Genomic DNA, 22,206 nt, shown 5'->3' on the forward strand with positions numbered 1-22,206 from the left:
AGTAATTCTTTTTATTTATATATTATATCTATATATTATTTTTTATATTTGAGCCCCTGTCCCTGAGAAATCTGCATGTCCCTGTATAAACTGGATTGATTTTAATACATTTATACCGTTAACTTGAAGTGTGCACCAAGAACTAGGAATATACAAGTATCGGATCGGGACTCAGTACCGGCAGATACTCAATATTCAATGACTCAGAAACTAGTATCTAATGAAAAGTATTAGTATTTAATAAATAACGAATACTAACTAGTAATGTTTAAAAAGATTTTAGTCACTAATGAAATAAGTACTAGTAAATAATAAACGATTTATTATTTTTAAAAAGTTACTAGAAGCCAAAGAATAAGCACTAGTAGCTAATGAATAAGTACTGGTACTTAATGGAACAGATACTAATAGACAGAAAATAAGTACTAATAGCATGAAAATAGATACTAGTACATTTTAACAGATTAAATGTTAAAACGGCTTGCCATAGTTCAATGCTCATATTGCACTTCCAAGGACAATAAACTAGTTCATGATTTCTCCTTTAAGAGTTGAGATGTTGGGGGCCCGTGAGACATTTTGTTCTTAGACTCAGGCTTCTCAGAAATCTTTAACTTCTCAGGATGGAGGGCAAAAGTATTACCAAGGGAGATGCACAAGACTTCGAGAAAACCAAGATTTACTATATTTAAAATGTGATGATTGCAAGCACACAAAAACAACACAAAGTTCACATCCTGTAAACGTGACATCTGACAGACCAGTGTTACAGTGATGGGCAAATAATATGCATGGGCAGGAACATATGCATTTTTTTGATAAGATAAGGAAACATCTTCCTAAAAATGAAGCTTAAAATTAGATTTGAAAGAGTTGTGCAAAAACAAAGTTCACCACCTTTGAAGCAAAAGCGAAGGGAGCAAATGCCTGTGTTACTAAAGTTAAATTTATTTGCCCAAGTCAAATGAGCTATGAATTTGTGGCTTGGTCTATATGGACTTTATATGGAGTATATGGACTTTTTCCCACCCATTTGTGCCATTAGGGATAGTTCAAATTAAATTTTAAATGAACAAATCAAACCTGTTCATAATATAAAACAATCGTATATCTTCACAAGACATACATTGGATTCAACTGCTCGATTTTACAATGTTTTACAATGACCTATTTGGATCTCTTAAAGGGGTCACATGACGTTGCTAAAAAGAACATTATGTTGTGTATTTGGTGTAATGCAATGTGTTTATGCGGTTTAAAGGGGTCATATGACGTTGCTAAAAAGAACATTATTTGGTGTATTTGGTGTAATGAAATGTGTTTATGCGGTTTAAGGTTCAAAAAACACATTATTTTCCACATAATGTACATTATTGTTGCTCCTCTATGCCCCACCTTTCTGAAACACGTAGATTTTTACAAAGCTCATCATTCTGAAAAGCAAGGTGTGCACTGATTGGCCAGCTATCCAGTGCGTTGTGATTGGCCGAATACCTCAAGCGTGTGACGGAAATGTTACGCCCCTCACATACTGTTGATGCCGTGTCCGGCCGGAGCGACGAGGCATAAACATTAAAACCCATTACAAACGAGGCATTTGTTGCATCCAGTGGGGACATAATTACTGATTATAATGACTTATAGTGTCTTTTTACGCGTTGCGTTGCATTGCATCGTGCTGCGTAACATAAAACCCTGTCTGCATTTGTGATTAGAGAAATGACAAACAACAAGTGCTACTCTACTGCCCAAAACTCGCGTTTGAATCATCAGTGGCAAATGATAAAAGAAAACGTACTTACGTGAGTCAGAACTGCCGGCATTTTAGTCTAACGTAACTCTCCCAGGATCAGTAAACAGTCCTCCATAAAATGTGCTGCACACATCTGAATATTTGGGTTGAAGTGTTCTGGAACAGTGTTGTAAATACAACTTAACCACTGATTTCTAGTCGTGTCCTCTTTTGGAAAGCCAACAAAGTAGTTTCGCTTTCACAACGAAACACAGCGTCACACACGGCGGCCTAGAGTGAGCAGAGGCTGGGGGCTAGACAACGAAACACACAGCGGCTTGAGAACGGCGCGGCCGGCGGATTCGACGAAGGAGTAGCCGGCGGGCTTGCGCAACCACATGTGACGACCCCGGGCTGGACTCGTCCACGGTGAAAGCCGATCCGGCGATCCACAGCGCGAAGTTGATGTATTTCCTCAGCGACCAGCATGGATCAGCTCTAGGCATGACGAAGCGGATATTGTCCTCTTTTGGAAGACCAAACAAAGTAGTTTCGCTTTCACAACGAAGCACACAGCGTCTCCACGACATGGCAGCGGCGGCAACAGCGAGAATAAAAGTTATGCCTTCTTTCTTTGCGTGAACATTTGGGCGGTGTTATGCAAATCTTCCCACATCGTGACGTAGACATGTGGGGGCGTGTTTAAACGAGGCGTTTTAGGAGGGCGTGGACAAGTCTTAACTTTTATAAAGAATATCTCTGGTTTTGAGACTTTAGTCTTTGCAACTTTACAGATCTTCTTTATGCACCAAGAGCTTGTAACACTCCAAAGAGAAAGGAACAATTGAAATCGCATCATATGACCCCTTTAAGTTTTGGTTACCTTGACTTTCAGTGGAGGGACAGAAACCTCTCAGATTTCATTACAAATATCTTAATTTGTGTTTCGAAGATTAACCAAATTCTTACAGGTTTGGAATAACTGAAGGTTTAGTAAATGATGTATTTTCATTTTTGGGAGAACTTTTAAAAAGTTGTCTCCTTAATTTATGCATCAATCCTGTTAAAAAAATATCCTCTTAAAAACTGATAATTCTATACGTTTCTATCAAAATAAACAATCCTTTCAGGAAGTGAATTCTGAAATGGCAAGTAAAAGACTTCTCTTAGTTAATGCATGAACTAAGGTTAACAAATGAGACCATATTGTAAAACGTTACCGGTATCCTTTAAAATACTGATCGGTCAATCGTGCCATTCTGTGAATCTTATATATAACGAATGCCATCAATATTTAATGTGCATTTATTTATTTGGCAAGTACCCTTGAATGAATTATTTCTTTATAATATAAAATCATCATTAAATAAACCATTTGCTGCATAAGAGACCATAGTGTCAAATTATGGTCTGATGAGTTTTATTTTTTATTTTTTTATTTAACAAGCAAACATATAGGCATGTTATTTTCTGTAAAATGTAAGTGTTTCATTCATTAGCAGGGCACCGTATCATTGAATGCTTCTATTATCTAATTATCTTTTGTCTTATTCTGAACGGCATGTTAGCTATGGAATTGAATAACTATATAATAAAACACTTTGAACACTTAAATAAATACTTAAATAAGACAACTTCGGCAACTCTTGTCCTTTTGTCTTTTGTTCTCTGCTGCTCAGCGCTGAACCAAAATAACTGCACATATATCAATACAATAAACCACTACAGCTCCCTTGAGAGGATGAAAGTTTGAAGAAACGTTTCACTGTTGTTGCCATTCTGGTAGAGTCTGGTATTAGAGTATATTTCCATACGTCCACTGGAAGGAAGAGGCCAGTTTCACTCAAGTGCTCTTTGTGTGAACTTCCTTCAAGAGTTTATATAGCTTACCAATCCTAAAATCAACCAATTTAAAATTTCTTGTTTGCTGCAAACCAAATTCTTCAAATGCTGAATTCATGCTGACATGCTGAATTCTCACTCCGATTTTGGTTTTAATTCACAAAATGCTTAATTTAATTATACACTACACAGGAAGTGACACCAGAAATCAGTCAGCGTTCCAGCGCTGCAAACAATAACAGGCCTGATGAATGTGGGGTAATTCAGAGCAGGAAGTTCGGTGATATCCAGACATCCCCTTCTGCTACTGAAGAGGTCAGAGGTCAGAGATAAACGTCATTAAAGGCCGTACAGTGTCACTTTATGAGTGTGCATGATAATATGTGCATTAATCACAACCATTAGCCTTCTGTCATAAGACAATGTGACACTTTCAGTAAAAACATGATATTCCCATACATACAGATTAGAAACCTGATCTGATGCAGTGTTTTGTTCACTCAGGTACTCCCTGACTAACTTGCTCAAATGAATAAAAATGCTAGTGTGAACAAAAGAACGAACAGTAGAACAGCAGAAAATATGTTTCTTATAAGTTGAAAAAACAAACAATAATGTCTAGGGGGCTGCAAAAGATGCTATAGAATCCATAAAAAATTAGAAAGGAAAATTATTTTTAAAAATATATTTTTTTTTTAGGCTGTCAACGCTAACATAATCACTTGGGATTGATCAAAAGTTTGAGGTTGTCAGATTTTTTTTAGTGATTTTGAAAGAAGTCTCTTATGGTCACTGAGGCTGCATTTATTTGATCAAAAATACAGTAAAAAAAGAATCATCTTGTGAAATATTATTACAATTTAAAATAATTTTTGTGATCAAAGCTGAATTTTCAGCATCATTACTCCAGTCTTCAGTGTCACGTGATCCTTCAGAAATCATTCAGCTATGCTGATTTGCTGCTCAAGAAACATTTCTGATTATTATCAATGTTGAAAACAGCTGTGCTGACTAATATTTTTGTGGAAACTGTGATACATTTTTTTTTCAAGATACTTTTATGAATAGAAAGTTCAAACGAACACAATTTTTTGGAAACAGAAATCTTTTGTAACACTATAAATGCCTTTACTGTCACTTCTGATCAATTTAATGCATCATTGCTGAAAAAAAATATATATAATTATTGAATTTTGAAAAAAGTATTTAATTTGGTTGTTTTATAATATTAATATCTGCCACACAGTCACACAATTTTTATCACAGCTTTCATACATGAACATATAAAGCTGGCTTTTTTGCAAAAACATTCCATTTGCAGAAAAAAAGTTTGGCATTAAAAAGTTTAATTTGGCATTAAAAAGTTTGAAACCCAGTGGTTTTTAATTGCAGGATCCCAACCTATCAGCTCTGACAGAGTCACAGACAGCTGGACAAAACAATGCTAATGCAAAAAAAAAAAAGTAAAAGCAACTAACAATATAATAGTGCATAGTTTTTAAGCAAATAATAACGCATTAGGGAAAACAAAACACTTCCCATTTCCTTTACTCTGACATCAAAGACTGTACAGCCAATAAAATCTTTCAGCACTTACTCATCTGTTGTTTTGGTAGAAGCCAAATTACGCAGATGAACAAAACTATTCAAAACAAAAGAAAATACAATCCAGATTAAATGTGGGTTCACTTGCAGCAAAGAGAAACAGCTTGTACTAACTGTGCTTTGTGCAGTGAATCATTGGATTTTAAATAACTAAATAATTCAAAAATATGACATAAATTGTTCAAATAACATTTATAATAAATATTACTATTTAATAATATATAAAGATATATGTTTATATGATTTAATTATTAAATATATGTAATATATTTAATAATTAAATAATATATAAATATACACTACTGTGCAAAAGTCTTAGTATTTTCACCAAAAAACAAAAAAAAAAGTTTTAAGTCAGTTATTTCTATCTTTTGCTGCAGTGTGTCAGTAGGATTTTTGTATGCACAAGGAGTCTGACAGCAGCCAGTGCTGCACACAGAGATCTGATCTCAGCATCATCAGTCTGTCTGTGATTACATGAAGAAACAGAACAAACTGAGACAGACTCAATCCAGAAGAACTGTGGCAGCGTCTCCAAGACGCTTCAAGAAACCTTCCTGCAAAGCTACAGTGCTGTGAAAAGTTTTAGGCACTTGTGTACGAATTCTGTAAAGTGAGGATGCTTTCAAAAATAATGTCATAAATAGATTTTATTTATCAATTATTTTCTCTTAACTAAATCAAATCAACATTTGGTGTGAGCACCCTTTACGTTTAAAACAGCTTTTGTCTGAGGGCACTTACGCATATTTTTTCAGGTAGCTTTGCAGGAAGGTTTCTTGAAGCGTCTTGGAGACTGGATTGAGTCTGTCTCAGTTTGTTCTGTTTCTTCATGTAATCACAGACAGACTGGATGATGCTGAGATCAGATCTCTGTGTGCAGCACTGGCTGCTGTCAGACTCCTTCTGCTAGCAAAAATCTCACTGGATTACTACAATTAATGGGAAAAGGAATATTTGGAAATGTAACTGATATTTCCTACTGACACACTGCAGCAAAAGATAGAAATAACTGACTTAAAACCATTTTTTGTTGGTGAAAATACTAGTGGACTAAGACTTTTGCACAGTTCTGTATATTTTTAGATACTTATATTCGTAAATGAATTAATTATTAATAAATAAATACATTTCAGTGTTTTTATTTTTACTTCAGTATGATAATATGCTGCTGTTGGGTCACCACACACACACAATATCAAGTGTAAAATCAGATCCTGAAGCAAAACCAGTTGAGAACCACTATTCTGTATGAAGCAAGGATTTTGCTAAACACAAAGCCATTATATTTGGCATGTCAGATTTAGCATAATTGAATATTTCAGACAGATAGTAGGTCTGATCTTACTGAGCATGTTAAGCAGGCTGCTCTTGCCCGCGTTGGTGCTTCCGGCGATGCCCACCTGAACGCCGCTGCGCAGACGCTCTCCTCTCCGCTGATCCGAAAGGTGATTTTCCACATCAGTCTGCAGCTGCCGAACAGCTGCGTCCACTGCAACAGATGAAACACTCAGTTCAATGCATTGAAAAACAACATCCAGTTTATTGCTGATGTGGTCATTTTTTATTTTGTAAACTGAAATGCAATGTTTTTAAAAAGGTTACACAGAGGTCCTTAGAGGACAAAAATTCTATGTCAAAAAGATCATAAAAATATTATATATTATTTCATTATTATTTTTTATAATTTTTCCGCTTTCAATGACATAGATCTTGCTACCAACATCAGCCCTGATTATAACTACCAAAAATGCATTTATTTTCAGGATTTTAACCTTTTAAATGCCAGTTTGTTTACATAATGCCACTGTTGTTGTTGTTTTTGTTTTTTAATGAAAAAAAGAACACATAAATCAATTATGTTCCATACACTAAATGCTAAGCAGATTTTTTATTATTATTATTATTATTACAGTCTTGGATAAGTCAATGACTAGAAACAGTATTAATTTTGATGCATTATTATTTTGTGCTGTGTCAGATTTAAAAAAAAAAAAATCACTAATTTGTTTTAAATAAACTTTAACACAAATTTCACAGTACACACAAACAAACCGCACTCTTATATTCATACCAATACATCCACACTATTATAAGTACATAACTTCAATTCAGTTGCCCTTTTTTTTTTTTGTAGAAAACAGGATTAAAAACAAGTATTTGCTCAAATGGCCAAAGCTGAGAAAATGGTGCTATAAATTAAAAATAAAAACAGTCCAAATTTTGAAGCCTTGACAAAAGAATGAAAGTCTATTAACAAAGAATGCATGACTTTATGACTAAATGGCACTGGGATTAAATATTGCCATTTTTAATGGGCTTTAAATGGGACATTTTTTGTCCTTAAGGTCCTGAGTGTAACTATTTTTGTACCTAGTGTAAAACAGATTTATGAAAGAAAATGAGAGTGAAATACTACAATTCCAATAAAAACACACATTTATGGCAAATTTTATGCTGTTTGCATTAATGACTAAGTGTCAAAATGATTTAAAAAATGAAAAAGTCAAAAATGCCTGTAAGGACGCACAAGGTTAGAATAACAGAAGGGCTTTATCTTTAAAAGACGAGGATAAACAAATCATTTGTACTGAACATTATACAAATTCATAGAGCTCTGGCACACTAGAAGTGTGTCAGTGTAAACACTATTTTTCATGACCTCTATTAGTGACTTTACAGCCCGTCCGTAACTCTCAGAGGAAGGAGATGGTCTGTGACAGACTTGTGCTTTGACGCACACTGAAATCCCTCTATTCTGCAGAGGAACAGACTCTAATGTAAATATAGCACCCAAACATTTGAAAGAAGTTGGACAAATGATGACAGGAGCATTCACTGTGCATACAGTATTCTTCAGGCACTACGACAGCGCCAATGGCCTCTCAATGTGACTTTCAATGGTTTTGATTCCTTCTCTCAACAGCTGCTGTGGTTTCTCTGAGGTCAATACTAACAGGAAAGTCTCACAAATCATTCTGGAAATGAATGGGTGACGATACTGACCCATCTGAGGAGACGTACCGTCATTTAAGATTCCGTCCTCTCACTGAAGTCGATGAATGCCTCTACATGCGCCAAGCACTAGATTGACGACACACACACAAATATAACAACTTAGTCATAATTCCACCGAATGTTATTTAGAGACTCACTAAAGCTTGGACAACAGTTCGACAAATTATCTATATATTTAACATGAATGTAAAGTTAATGTCCAGTTTGGGAAAAAGGAATTAATACTTTTAGTCAGCAAGGATGCATTCATTTGATCAAAAGTGACAGTAAAGGCTTTTACTTTGTTACAAAAGACTTCTATTTCAAATAAATCAAAGAGTCCTTAAAAAAAAAGGCATCATGGTTTCTATAAAAAATGTAAGCAGCACAACACTGCTTTCAACACTGATGATAATAATAAATGTTACTTGAACACCATATTAGAGTGATTTCTGAAGGACCATGTGACACTGAAGACTGGAGAAATGATGCTGAAAATTCAGCTTTGCATCACAGTAATGAATTACATCTTAAAATATAAAAACAGCTATTTTAAATTGTAAAAAAAATTCACAATATAAATGTTTTACTGTATTTTTGATCAACATGCAGCCTCAGTGAACACAAGAGACTTACCGTATTGGCCCGGATATAAGACGACCCTAATTATAAGACGACCCCCCTTTTGGAAAAAGGCTTTTTAAAAACCAAATCTTGTTTTTTCTCAGTAAAACACATTTTGTCTTCAATTATTTTCATATTGCATATTTTTCCTATTTTAATTTTTGTTTTGAAAGTATGGTAAAAAATGGTAAAATGTACCAACAATCACATTAAAAAAAAAAAAAAACACTTTTTGATATACCATTAAAAAAAAAAAACAGGTAGCCCAGCCCATCTGAATGAGGACATTTAGGCAGAAAAAAACATCGTCTTATATTCGGGTCAATACGGTACTTTAAAAACATTATCATAACTTACCAGATTTTTTAGTTTGAACTGCACTGTAAATTTAGACGTGATTTTCCAAGTTTCTGTCTTTTTTTATTTTGTACCTGAATGAATTTGTATTTTTGAACAAAATGGTTGAGTGAAAGATTCAGTGACTCACTTTGTCACCACTGTACCAACTCGCATAACAGTCTTGGAAAGCCATTCAACCAATCCAATTTGAGGACCAGAACTAATTGTTTCAATTAGTTTTCAACATAATTTAAGTGAAAAGTTTGAGAAACTACCGTGAAGCTCAGAAGAACTTCTTAGTATTTAGTACGTGGCTGTTTGGTTTAATGAAAGCAGCTGAATGAGGTCCACATTCAAAGCGTGATGATCATCCAGCATAATTTGAGAATGATCTAAAGGGCATGCTGTGTTTAAACATCTGACCATCTGTCACCTTTTTTGTACCATAACTTTTCTTTGTTTTAATTTTTTTCAAAATCCTGAAATCTTGTTCATTTCCAGAATTACACTTAAAAAAAACCCTGGTGCTTGTTACCAAAAACCTCCTTCCAGGAGTCTTCACACAAACCATTAGCCGACATCACATTGGGTCCTGAGGGCTCTGACGGCTTGGCGCAAACCCTGCTAAGGATGTCCTGTCTCCTGCTCTCTGCTCCTCACTGACTCAGGCAATCAACACGCTCTTACACACAAACAATAGATGGACACCATCCGTGATAGAGAGACAACACTGCCCAATCTAGCAGTAAATCCTGGAATTATTTAAAAGAACTTATAAAAAAAAAAAAACAATAACCTCTCATGATGAACACACTTAATGACAAGTGTTCTACTGGCTTGCACAGTAAATCACATTAACAGCCCATTCAGCCTCACAGACTTTTCCTATTACCAATAGCATATGTATATTTTTGAATGCGTTTAGTTAGATGTGCTCCAGTGTTTCAGATCTCTCTAACTGCTCTATTAGTCAAACTTTATTCATTTTTTGCATTACAAAATGAGGAGAAGAATGAGAAAACTGGGTGCCGTGTTCCTTACATACTCCTTAACAGCTAGCGATTTTTTGTGTTTTTGAAAGAAGTCTCTTATACTCAGCAAGGCTGCAAAAATGCAGTAAAAACAGTAATATTGTGAAATATTATTACAATTTAAAATAGCTGTTTTCTATTTGAATATATTCTGACCTGTACTCATTAAAATATATAAAAGGAAAAGTGATCTTACAAAATGTATTATATTGTAAATAATTAAAATCTTCTTGGGTAAAACCTAGTGGTTTGAAGGATAGCGGGCAAAGATTGGTAAAGATTTAAAATGACAAAGCCATCTTCTTCTAAATATACCTGACAAGATTTTTTTGGTATTTAAACTATTATTAGACTGAATTATATTTTAATGGGTGTCTTCTGTAAATCATGGTAAAAATGTATGATACTCATTAGTTTTTGCTCAGAATTTTTTTTTAAAACATGACACATTCTAATGTACAGAAAAATAAATAAATTTAAAGCTGTATTAAACTTTTATTGTTTTGATGCCTAAAAATCCATTTTCATCTTTGGCCCTCTAATATATAAATATATATATATATTACAAAATTATATTTCTGAAGCGCGCTGCAACTGCTACAGCAAGCACTAGCACAAGTATTTGAATGTATAGCAGCAAGCTCATTGGCTGCTGATGTGAATGAAATCAATCAGCTGTGCCATGTGAATGATGAAGTGATTACATCAGATTGAGTTAGCACCTATCGGCCTGCGCCATCTAGAGTTTTGTGACAGAACTTTATATTTGAATGCATCCTTGTTGAATTAAAAAAAATAGAGTAGTGTAGACCCGACTAAAAAAAAATTTTAGTAACAAGCATAATACAGCGCTGCAGGGACGGTTCCTCTGGAGCAATCCTATGTGTTCTGCTCACTAAACGAACAAGTTTTTTGTTTGCTGCAATGATGATTTCCTAATGGATGGGAGTCAAACACGTACGCCACTTAACAGTTCCCACAATATGCATGTGTATAGCATCTGTCTGGAATTTCCTGTCCCTTTTACTCATAAATATGTTAAAGCAATTTAGGTTGCTGCTGCAATATTTTTGTAACACAAAGGCAGCAAGTGGAAAACAATGTTAAAGGGGTCATATGATGCGATTTCAATGTTTCCTTTCTCTTTGGAGTGGGTCAGATGACAAAGACTGGGCCATAAAGAAGTTCTAAAAACAAGAGATATTCCTGATCAACCCTTTACTCACTCGTTTAAGCCGAACACTCCAGTCTTGATAAATGCGGCCCAGGTCTCCTGCCATCTGTCGGAGAGCCTGTCGCCTCTGTGCTTCTGTCTCTGCATGGATCAGGTCACCTAGACCCTCTACTTCAGTAAGGTCCAATTTTCCAGCATAGAACGCCCGTCGGGTAAACTCACCCGCTTCTGCAGGCCACAGACCTGGCAAACTCCCTGAAACACACAAAATAAGATATCTTTAAAATAAAATTAACTTTATCACGTCACTATTTAGAAGCATTTACATTTTATAATATCTTCAGATAAAGGCTATAAGTTAATAAAATACTACTTCACTTAAAAGGAGAAACGAATGAGTAAATACTTGCTACATGCATGTTAAATAAAAACTAGATATTTCCAAGCATAACACAGATACTGCCATCTAGTGTTAAAATGCTGATTCAACAACTAGCTGTTTGCAAAATAGATTTCTGATGATAAAATGCATATAGAGGGTTTACAGACACAAACATTTCAGAACAATTCGGGAAAATATTGGTTGATCTCTCTCCCAGATACCAAGTGCTTGTAAGACTCCACTAATGACAGCAGGACCCCCGTGAATGTGAAACTCTGCACTGTCCTCTCCTGTGAAACTACCAGGACCTGAAAGTGTGAAGAGTGGAATGTGTCATAACAGAATTAATACGTAATTTATATACTGTTGTAACTGTAAATTCGATATACACTACTGTTCAAACGTTCAGGCGTCAGTAAGAAATATTTTTTTTAAAGAAATCAACACTTTTATTAAGCAAGGATACATTAAATTGATCAAAAGTGACAAAAAAGATATTTATAATGCTACAAAAGATGTCTATTTCAAATAAATGCTGTTCTTTTGAACTTTCTATTCATGAAAGAATTTTGAAAAAAACGTTTTAGTTTCCACTAAATTAGAAAGCAGCACAACTGTTTTCAACATTGATAATAAAATTTTTTTCTTAGGCAGCAAAAAGTAATGACTGCTGAAATTTTATGCTTTGCCATCAATGGAATAAATCACATTTTTAAACATTTTAAAATATAAAACCGTTATTTTCAATTGTAATAATATTTCACAATATTACTGTTTTTACTGTAATTTTTTTATCAAATAAATGCAGCATTGGTGAAAAAATCTCACCCTAAACTTTTGATCAGTAGTGTATATTTCATAATCTTTCATAAACAAATATACTGCATAATCACTCAGGGACTTCTGACTCTACAATCTTAAAATAAATTAAACTTCTTTAACCTTTCAACAACATTAACACATTTATCTCATGCCCTGCAATAAAGATCTTCAAGTGAATGCGTGATGGTGTGTATTTTTATTATTGTGTGACAGTAATGACATTTTTAGGTTTTCAGAGAAAAAGTTGAATAAGCCTTGCACTTGCAAATACAATTAACAGTCAATTTTTTATTATTATTTTTATTTCTTTTTCCTTTTTAATTATTTATTCAACACATAATGACACAAAGCTGCTCTCAAATCATAATGCATGCATATTTAAAATTACATGTTTAAAAAATGCTCATCTTCAAATGGTCTGCTGTGCTGGGGGAAGTTATGAAGTCTGGGTAGAGACCCTAAATGTAATTCTGGCTATTCTTTAAAAAATTAGGAAAATATATTTAAAGATACAACAAAACAAACGTTTAAAATGATTCAAATCTACCCTTTAGGACTTAGAAGGACTTGTGATTTGTTTTTTACACTCATCACAGGATCCCACGTGAAAAACGGGCTATTCCCTATTTAAAACATGCCATCGGACCTGACTGGAAACCACAGGTACAGCAGCCCTCTGGTCTGAGGGTGTGTGATGCTGCGGAGGCTGTCGGTGCGAGCAGCGGGGAGACCCCGGGTCAGGCTGCGGACAGCGAGCGCTGATGCCGGACCACTGACCCGAACCACCGCCACCCCACACCTGCCCTGAGTCTGACCCGACGACAGGGCGAAGACAGAGTCATCCTCCCACCTAACAGAACACAAGAGCCTTTTCCCTGGAAGAGACCTGCCAAACACAAACCAGTCACCTTTACTGTGCCTATCACTCACTCCAACAGAAACCTAAACGGGTTGCAAATGCAAGAGAGCTTAGCAGTTATGACAGCGGCGTTTCTTCTCCAACAACTAACCAAGTGCATGTTAATGACCTGATATACTGGATTAAAGTATCAATAGCCCAGCTGAATCATTATTATTAACGCCGCTGTCATGAAAGGCGCTCCACGTGAGTTTAGGACAGTTATTTCCCAGGCGCTTTGTTATTGAATCCGTTCGGTTGAATTTGATTGGTCCGCGTCGTCCAGCTTCACTGTCAATCAAATAAAACTCCTCCCTTGTGCGATTCTGTCCATGTGACACTAGTATTTTGAGACATTAGGCTAGCTGTCGTAGTGTTAAATTGAAATGATCATAATCTAATTCTATAGTGTCAGCAATCCTGGAGTATTACATATTACATTTAACTTTTTTTTATTTCTGTATAATTATACATGCAGTTTTTATAACTTATTGTTCAGTCAAAAATGTTTTTAATGTTTCGTTGAACACAAAACGGCAAGCAATGACTGTTGATGCTGTCATCCAGTAAAAGTTAATAAGGACTTAAAAGTGTGATTTACTTCATGCAACATTTTATAATTCCTGTCTAATTATTAAAGGCTAGGTGTTCGGGCAGCTCTAATAATATTGAACAAGTTTAAATACCCATAGATCATCAAACTGCCGATGTGCAGTCGCCATTGGCTTTTTAATGGTAGTGAGGCTGTGAAGAGTGCATGTTTAAGTAATGAGTTACTGTTAGCTGAGGTGATTGCTTGTGAAAGCTATTTCATAAAATGATCAATTCTTTAACATTTAACGGTCTTTTTATATTCTACACTATTTCATCAAAATGCATTGTGTTTATCATTTTAGATTCATTTGTGGTAATAAGACCATTTGGGTTCTGACAATATACAATTGGATCACAAGTGTTTTATTACACATTTATTTATTTATAATATCTTACAGGAATTTAAATGCAGAACTGTATTTAAATAAAACAAAATCTGGTTAATGTTAATATAAATCACCATTTAAATATAAATTATATTTTAGACTGTATGGGAATAATTATTCTTGACTGCAGATCTGCCTGTATTATGGAGAAAACCTCCCTGTTATATGCCTTCAATTGTGCTCTTTTGTTCAGAGAGAGGTATAATAGTTACGCCATTCTGAAATATTCAGCTGGGAAGATATTTTTTGCATTAATTAATAAATAATACCCTGCTTCATCCTTTCAGACAGTCTGTGTCTCATTTTAGTCCCACAGAAATACAGAGGAAGACATGTATTCACAACAAGTAGTATTTTCTTGCAAAACATCCAGTAATCTTTTTATCAACAACTTGGAAAATAATTTTTACAATGAACTTTTTGGCCAAAACAAATAAATAAATAAATAAATACTGTGATAATATATTGCATTTCATAACATGGTCTGCATAAGTCAGCAAATCTCTAAACCTTCAGCCTAAAAGAGTTTTGACATTCTAAATGCTGAGGTTTGATTTCTAATGTACACATCAATACATCAATACACTCCTGCTGAGGTTAGCCAGCTAATGCATGTCTGCTATGAGAGGGTGGCAGTGTGAGTAGACTATATCTGGATCTGAGTGTTTGAAAGCAGAGAGAGAGAGAGAGAGAGAGAGAGAGAGAGAGAGACGGTGTATTTCTTCTCTTCTTTGTCCCTCCTCCACCATAGTACTCCTCCTCACGCCGCAGTCGGTCTCTCCTCGCATCCCGCTGCAAACAGGATGACTCACAACAACCTTCACTTCACCCTCACCTTCATTTAACCCAGCCAGTGTGTATCCACACACACTTGCCCCATTTCTACATCCATTCCCCGCTAAAACGGCGGCAGCATTATGCCCGACACGGCGGCGGCGGCCGCTGCTGCATCATCGGCGAGCAACATCAGCAGCAGCGACAGCGAGAGCTCGCGGCACAGACACCGAGCTCAGGGAGACGCGGAGCGGCCAGAGCAGCAGCAGCACAGCGCTGCCCCTCAGCCCACATCAGCGGGCATTTTGGGTGAGTTTGGAGAGGGCAAATACGGACGGGACAGGTGCATGTGACGCGGGCATAAGGGACAGACGGCATATCCTTCGAGCAGAATGAACAATGCGGCGCTTTGTTATGCTGTCTGCCCCTTATGCCCATTACAGTGCCGGGATACATGCATTAAACTCTCCCTGCTGATGTATTTGTGGCCTATAGAAGGTCATGCGGCAGCATCACTTCAAATGGAGCTACATAATATGGGTCATGCGCTACTTTTTTGCGCTCGATTAGTCCTTTTTCACGGGCCTTCGGGCAGGTTCAAGTTGTCTGAGATGCTTTTATTGCTGAAGTCTTTTTCTGTTTTGCGAAATTGTTGATGTTTTGGGTTTTGTTGATGCTTGGATGGCCTTCTTATTGTGGCTTGTTGTGAACCATTATACTACAGTTAGTTCTGGTCCTCGAATCTGATTAGATGAACGCTGTTTTTTAAGAGAGAGCTGATATTTAGTCCAACAGCATTGGGACTTTTATCATCACTGTGTTTGTCTCTGTTCGCCATGTGCAAATGATGAGAAAGTACAGTATTTTTGAAAGTCGAAGCATAAGTGTTTTCTACATTTCTACGTCTGCAAGATGTCTGTTTCATCTGGAAAGCATCTGCTGTGTACAAACATCTGATAGACGTCCCCAAGATGTCAGTTTTACATTCATTCTAAATCATAAACATCTTAAAAACATTTTCTAAACGTCTATTTGACATTTGATAGGAAACTTCCTATAGTATTGCAGACGAGCAAACACTCTAAAAAATATGTCTTGCAGATGTAAATGCAGACGTCAAATAGACGTCTCTGTGATGTACGTGTGCTATCAGGGAATGGACTACAAAATGGAAGTTTCGCATACAGAAGAAAACGTTGTCAAAACGGTCCCCGTTCACACGGATCTGTGCAAATCGACTAAAACTCAGTGTGCGTACCAGGCCAGAAGTTGGTGATGTCATTTTGTAAAGATACTTGCGCCTATGAACTGAACTTGCATGCACATGACTGTTTTCACAATTTTGCGTTTTTGTAGTTCACACGGAGGCGATAACAGTATGTTTTTCAAAAACTTGCACTTTGAAACCTTTTTCAAAAGTTTGCATTTTCAGGCCACTAAAACGCTGTTGTCCTGTCGCCTAAATGAATGGCCAATTTGAAAACGGTGTCATGTAAACAGCCTGTATGGCTACAACTAAACACTAATTGATAACTATGAATTAACTAATGATTAATCAATCAATTAGTCAATAAATCTAATAACCTCTCCACTCCAATTTTACTAATAAATTATAATTGTAAAGGCCCTGCTATCCTTCAAGTGAAATCGAAGAATGAACTGGCGTGACGTCATTTAGAACAATATCGAACGACCACTGGTCCAAGTCGATTACATAATAAAACGCATATATAGGCCTATACCAAGTTCTGTCATGAAACTCTAGATGGCGCAGGCTATGGGTCCTTAACGTAACTGATGATATTCTTAGCACTAAACGACTTGTCACAAGCTGATTGGTTCATGTTGCATACGCAGCCAATGAGCTTGCTGCTTTACATTTAAATGGCTGATTAGCATTCGCTTGAGCATTGCAGCACGCTTTCAGAGTTCCTCTGAAACCCTCCACCTTCCCCAGCTCCACCTGTATAGATCTGCTACGGGTTATTTTATATGCTATTTGTGCAGCAGCAGTATGTCTTAAATACTCACAGCACCATATCGGCTTATGTATTGACAGTAGCAAGTTCCTGTATTTGCTTGCAGCAGCAGCAGCAGCCATAATCTAAAAATACAGCAATAACTAACAGCAGCAGCAACTCAGCAGCAGCAGCGTAGCAGATCTATTCTATCCAAGACCAAATACATTAACATTGTCATATCCATTACCATGCTATATATATGCATATTTTGCAAAGAGCTTAAAATATTGTTTGTATAGATACAACCAAAAACTTTAAATTAATAGTTAATTTTTAATTTGATTAATGTCATTTGCGATGCTTCATTGTAGTTCCTTCCCTCTCTAAAGCCGTTAAGTACACAATCTTGAACCTTCGTCTTTTTGTCCGATTTTTATTTACTTTTTTTACTTCCAAAAAAAAGTTAGTAATGTTGTGATTCTCCCCATAGCAATCTTTTTGCATAAAGTGCCATATAAATAAATGTGACGTTGTCACTGGAGTGCTGAATTTCAGAGCTCATGCAAACATATCCACATCGCTATGGTCAGATGCTTTCTTAACTGCTGTTTTCTCACCGCTGTCATTTTAGTTGTGTTTATTTTGGTTTTGAGAGGAAAGCGCACAGCACATATGTACATATTCATCTAAAAGCCGCTTCCAGAAGTGTTTGCTAACATTATACCGGGATGTTTCCTAACATTATACAGTTGTTCAGATTTTTCTAACTTATTTTTACATAAGGGAACTTTGCTGTGAGTGGCCTAAATCGGGGACTTAATTTCTGAAATTAATCTTTCAATCATTTTCTCATGAAAATACTTAAATTAGGTAGGCCTATATATCAGCTCTTTCGTTTAGTGTAGGCTACTTCCCTGTTATGTTCACGACTTGAATGTGGGACGTCATAACAACGAATTAACAGGCAAAGTAACTGGTAGGCTAATATTGTCTAAACTGCAAGTTGTTCATAAGTATCATCTTGTTTATTGAACTAAAATCAGTATAACACCATCTTGCTTAAATTGTCTTGTTCCATGAAGAGAATAGGTTTGTTTGTGATGATTTATATGTCGGGCAGGCACGTGCAGAGGGGGGTGCGATAGGTGCTTGAGCACTTGCCCCTTTTCCCCTTGATGGCCAAAGTGCCCTTTTGTCAAGGCAATTATTATTATTTTTTTAATTAAACTCCATTTTGTGAAGCCCTGCCCAATCTAACTATTAGTAAAATTAATGAATAATAATTTAGTCGTAAATAAAATTATATGATGATGACCTTTCACCTGACGATCTCATCAGGGACTATCCCTCACGTTCAGACACCTTTAATGTAGCGCACTACCAAGATGCCTTCATAAGGTCTGCGGCTGCCGGTAAGGGGAGTTCTCAGCAGAGCGGTCTGCTTGTATACTTATATTATTAAATTATTAATATTATACAAGAATTGCGTGAATAGAGCATGCACAGCTGTTGTTTATATTGCTGTGTGTAGCCTGTGGAAGTAAGGTTAGCTGCAGCAAGCGGCTATAATATTTTTGTTCAATATTTTCCTAATGACAATTTTATGATCGGTTTATAAAGGCTACTACGAGCACCTTTTCCCCATTTTTATCACAGAATAAGGCAGGAAATTTATAGTTTCTATAGGCTACTAAATGATATGTCAATCAGTACTGCATTATTCATAAAGTTTATTTATTACCTGGAGATAACTTGAAAAACACACATAAACCGTATATTTTCACAATCGTGTTTATTGTCTTCACGTTTTTTCTGCTTTTTATTCAGCTCAGCTACAGCCATAGCCGGATGCTATTTGATTGGGAAAAGTTTAAAGGGTGTCTTTATGTTATCTGACTAAAAAACTATTACTTTGAACTTTTTTTATTACAGTATTTATTTTAAAAACGTAGAGTGCCTTAAAAATAATTATCACAACCCTGATAAAACAGGCTTATACTGATTTTCTCATCATTATAATTTTAAAAATGAATAAATTCAGAACAGGATTACAATATAATTCTATTTTAAATAAGACAGAAATATTTTTTCTACAACAACAACAGTAGTGTTTACAACAGCAAAACCACCATACCCTGTAAACTCAATAATAATAATAGGCCTAATTTAATTCCGTTTCTATTTTCAGAGTGATTAAGAGGTGCAAAGAACTATTTATTTAACTTTTAAACTTAAAATGGTATTTTCTGTTCTGTGTTTCTTTTTCAAAACTGCGTCACGGCATTTGCTGCTATCAATACAGAAGCATCCGTTTCGATACATGTTTCAGCAAGGAGCACAGCCCTATTAAAAGCCGTGCTCCATGTGCCCCTTTTATACTTTGAGCACCTGCCCCTCCAAAGGTCTCTGCACGGCCCTGATGTCGTGTATGAAGAGTATAGTTTGAGCATAATATATGTTGGGTGTAATGCGTTGCTTTTGGTGTATCCTGGGCTGTATCTTTCAGGGTTATGCAGTGGGTTTTAGACATCAGTAGTGGAGCATACAGTAGTGTTGATCCATATCTGAACCATTAGCACTCACATGATGTCATTGCCTCAATTTTTATTTCATGAGCTAAATGAAAGTCCAGCAATTTGATGATGGATGGCAATTTCAGAAACTAGTTCGGGTATCATTAGAGATCTGTTGTTGTAAACAGGTGCAGATATCTCACCTGAACACAGTGGCAAAACATTAGATGGTTGTTAAAGCTCTGATATGGTTTTAGTTGGTGTGATGGAGCTTGGCAGTGATGAAGAGCTCTTGTTTTATGAAGTTACAAAACCACGTTACAGTTTTATTTTTGAACCTGAAGAACAAACTGTCAGTTTGTTCTCAAAATACAAAAGCTGTCACTTGGGCAGTACCTTTTCAAAATGCACACTTTTGTACTTTATTTACCCCTAAAGGGTGCATATACGTACCTAAATGTACATATTTGTACCTTTTGAGAAGGTACTATCCCAGTGACAGCTTTCTGAGAGTGTACCAAACATAGGTTCAAGTTATTATTTTTTTTCTCTCTCTTACCCGTACTGAATTATGTAGGTTTATGGCAAACCTAAGCCAATATGTTTTGAGATTATTTGCTTCCTCGCAGTAGAACTCTCTGAAAGTTTACAGCTGTCTTTAACAGCTAATGATCTCCTGTTTCAGCTCCAGTGTTTCCAAATGACACATGCTTACATTTCGAGACGCTCTCAAAACTCACTCAAGATGAGGTTTCACTCCTTCAACATCTCATAATAGCAGCTGTTGTTATAGCTATGTTTCTCACGTTCATAAACAAATACAACAGACTTCAGATTATATGTAAAAAAGAAAACAGAGCATAAGAGGCTGAATATTCTATTTTTTCTATTCAAATTATGTCGTAAAGAGTGTTTAGTAGGTCCTTTTCAGCCATTCCTGTGCCTGGCACTTTTAAGAGCTGAGAGATAAAACACACTAAGTACTAGAAATATCTTTCTAATAGGATTTCTGGTTGTACATCTTTATATACAGATTTACATATTTTTTTGCAGGTTTTCCTTAAAGAAATTAATACTTTTTTCAGCAAGGACAGTAAAAACATTTAACATTTTTGTTTCAAATAAATGCTGTTCTATTTATCAAAGAATCCTGAATAATAATAATACTAAATTCATAATTTCTGATCATGTGACACTGAAGACTGAAGTAATGATGCTGAAAATTCAGCTAATTTAAATGCTCGTAATATTTATGAAGTGGTTTATATTTATGGTAACTAGGGCTGCACGATTAATCGAATGCGATTGTCATGCGCATTTTGATAGTAAAGCCGGTTCTGTAATCAGCAGTAAATCATCATCACGTGCTTTCAGATGGAGCAGAATTTACTACACAGAGCCGTAGTTCACTGACAAGTTACGCAAAAAAATCGCAGACGATTTTATTGCGCGATTAGGAAATCGAAGAAATCGTTTGCGATAATGACAGCTGTTTGCATAGCTTCACAGTGAACTATGGCTCTGTGAAGTAAATGCTGCTCCATCTGAAAGCATGTGAAAATACCACATTTAATAACATATTTTTACTCCAAACTCACTTCATAACGTCAGTCGAGTGTTTGAAATAAATCCTTCTGTGAGATGATGTGGCTTCTTACACAGAATAAGGCACGCAACATATTTCATAGTATTTAAGCAGTGATAAAGGCATTGCATTATAAATATACTTTATTTTAATGAAAATTATAATAAGAACTCAGATAAACCGTATATTGCCGCAGTCGTGTGTTTATTAGTCACGTTGAATCAATGAAAGCAGCTGAATCTTCTGTTTATTCAGCTGCAACGATAGGCATTTCCTGGGTTTCTTCTGCGAGGCGTATTTAGAGTTTCAGCGCGAGAGCGCCCTCTGGCCTTTGGATGGAGATTTACTGCTGATCACAGAACCGTGCTTCACTGAAAGATACGCATGACAATCGCAGCTTCTGTCGAATCGCGATCGCGATCTCGATTCCATTTCGATTTATCGTGCAGCCCTAAATTGAATCCCAAGCAATATTTAAGCAGTATTTTTCGACTTAAGTAATGAAACACAGAACAAAGTGCTTGTGCACATCCCTATAAGAAATTTGTGTGTTTGTGTACATTCTCACCAATGCTCCACTACTGAGGAGGATCATGAAGATGATGAGGGTTTCAAACCAGTTGTGCTCCACAATGAGATAGCAGGTCTTCCGGAGGAACCACCAATTCTTACCCCAGCCCTCCGTGATGGGCACATCACAACACTTGTAGCGGGCCACACAAGCTGCAAAATGGCACACATTATACTTCTGTTCTCATAATCCATTACAGTTTCTGCATAAAAAAATAAATCATCTGCAAAGAGAAATCTATGAGCCCTTTTACCTTCAGTCCAGCAAGCTTCAGGGTCAACATATTCCTCTACTGCCTCCACCACCACCGCTTCCTCTACCTCTGGTTTAATATCTATAGTGCTGCCTTCTGAAGAGCTGATGTCATCCAACTAAT

The 22,206-nt window shown here is 36.0% G+C and overlaps 2 protein-coding genes across 2 annotated transcripts in view; one reads left to right on the forward strand and one right to left on the reverse strand.

Annotated features, from left to right (window-relative positions):
- The window catches only part of gtpbp3 (GTP binding protein 3, mitochondrial), a 19,141-nt gene extending 5,574 nt beyond the window's left edge, over nt 1-13,567 (reverse strand). The window contains exons 1-5 of the mRNA XM_016575522.1: nt 13,559-13,567; nt 13,187-13,490; nt 11,948-12,034; nt 11,393-11,599; nt 6,533-6,671 (exon numbers count right to left, since the gene is read on the reverse strand). Coding sequence (XP_016431008.1) covers nt 6,533-6,671; nt 11,393-11,599; nt 11,948-12,034; nt 13,187-13,490; nt 13,559-13,567 — 746 coding nt within the window. The remainder of the gene's footprint in view (nt 1-6,532; nt 6,672-11,392; nt 11,600-11,947; nt 12,035-13,186; nt 13,491-13,558) is intronic.
- Nucleotides 13,568-15,177: 1,610 nt separating this feature from the next.
- LOC107757950 (anoctamin-8) overlaps nt 15,178-22,206 on the forward strand; it is a 25,488-nt gene continuing 18,459 nt past the window's right edge. Inside the window, 1 exon segment of the mRNA XM_016575562.1 lies at nt 15,178-15,549. Coding sequence (XP_016431048.1) covers nt 15,344-15,549 — 206 coding nt within the window. The 5' untranslated portion in view covers nt 15,178-15,343.

Source organism: Sinocyclocheilus rhinocerous, unplaced genomic scaffold (genome assembly GCF_001515625.1).
Source record: "Sinocyclocheilus rhinocerous isolate Xijiao unplaced genomic scaffold, SAMN03320098_v1.1 scaffold324, whole genome shotgun sequence".
Lineage (NCBI taxonomy): Eukaryota > Metazoa > Chordata > Actinopteri > Cypriniformes > Cyprinidae > Sinocyclocheilus > Sinocyclocheilus rhinocerous.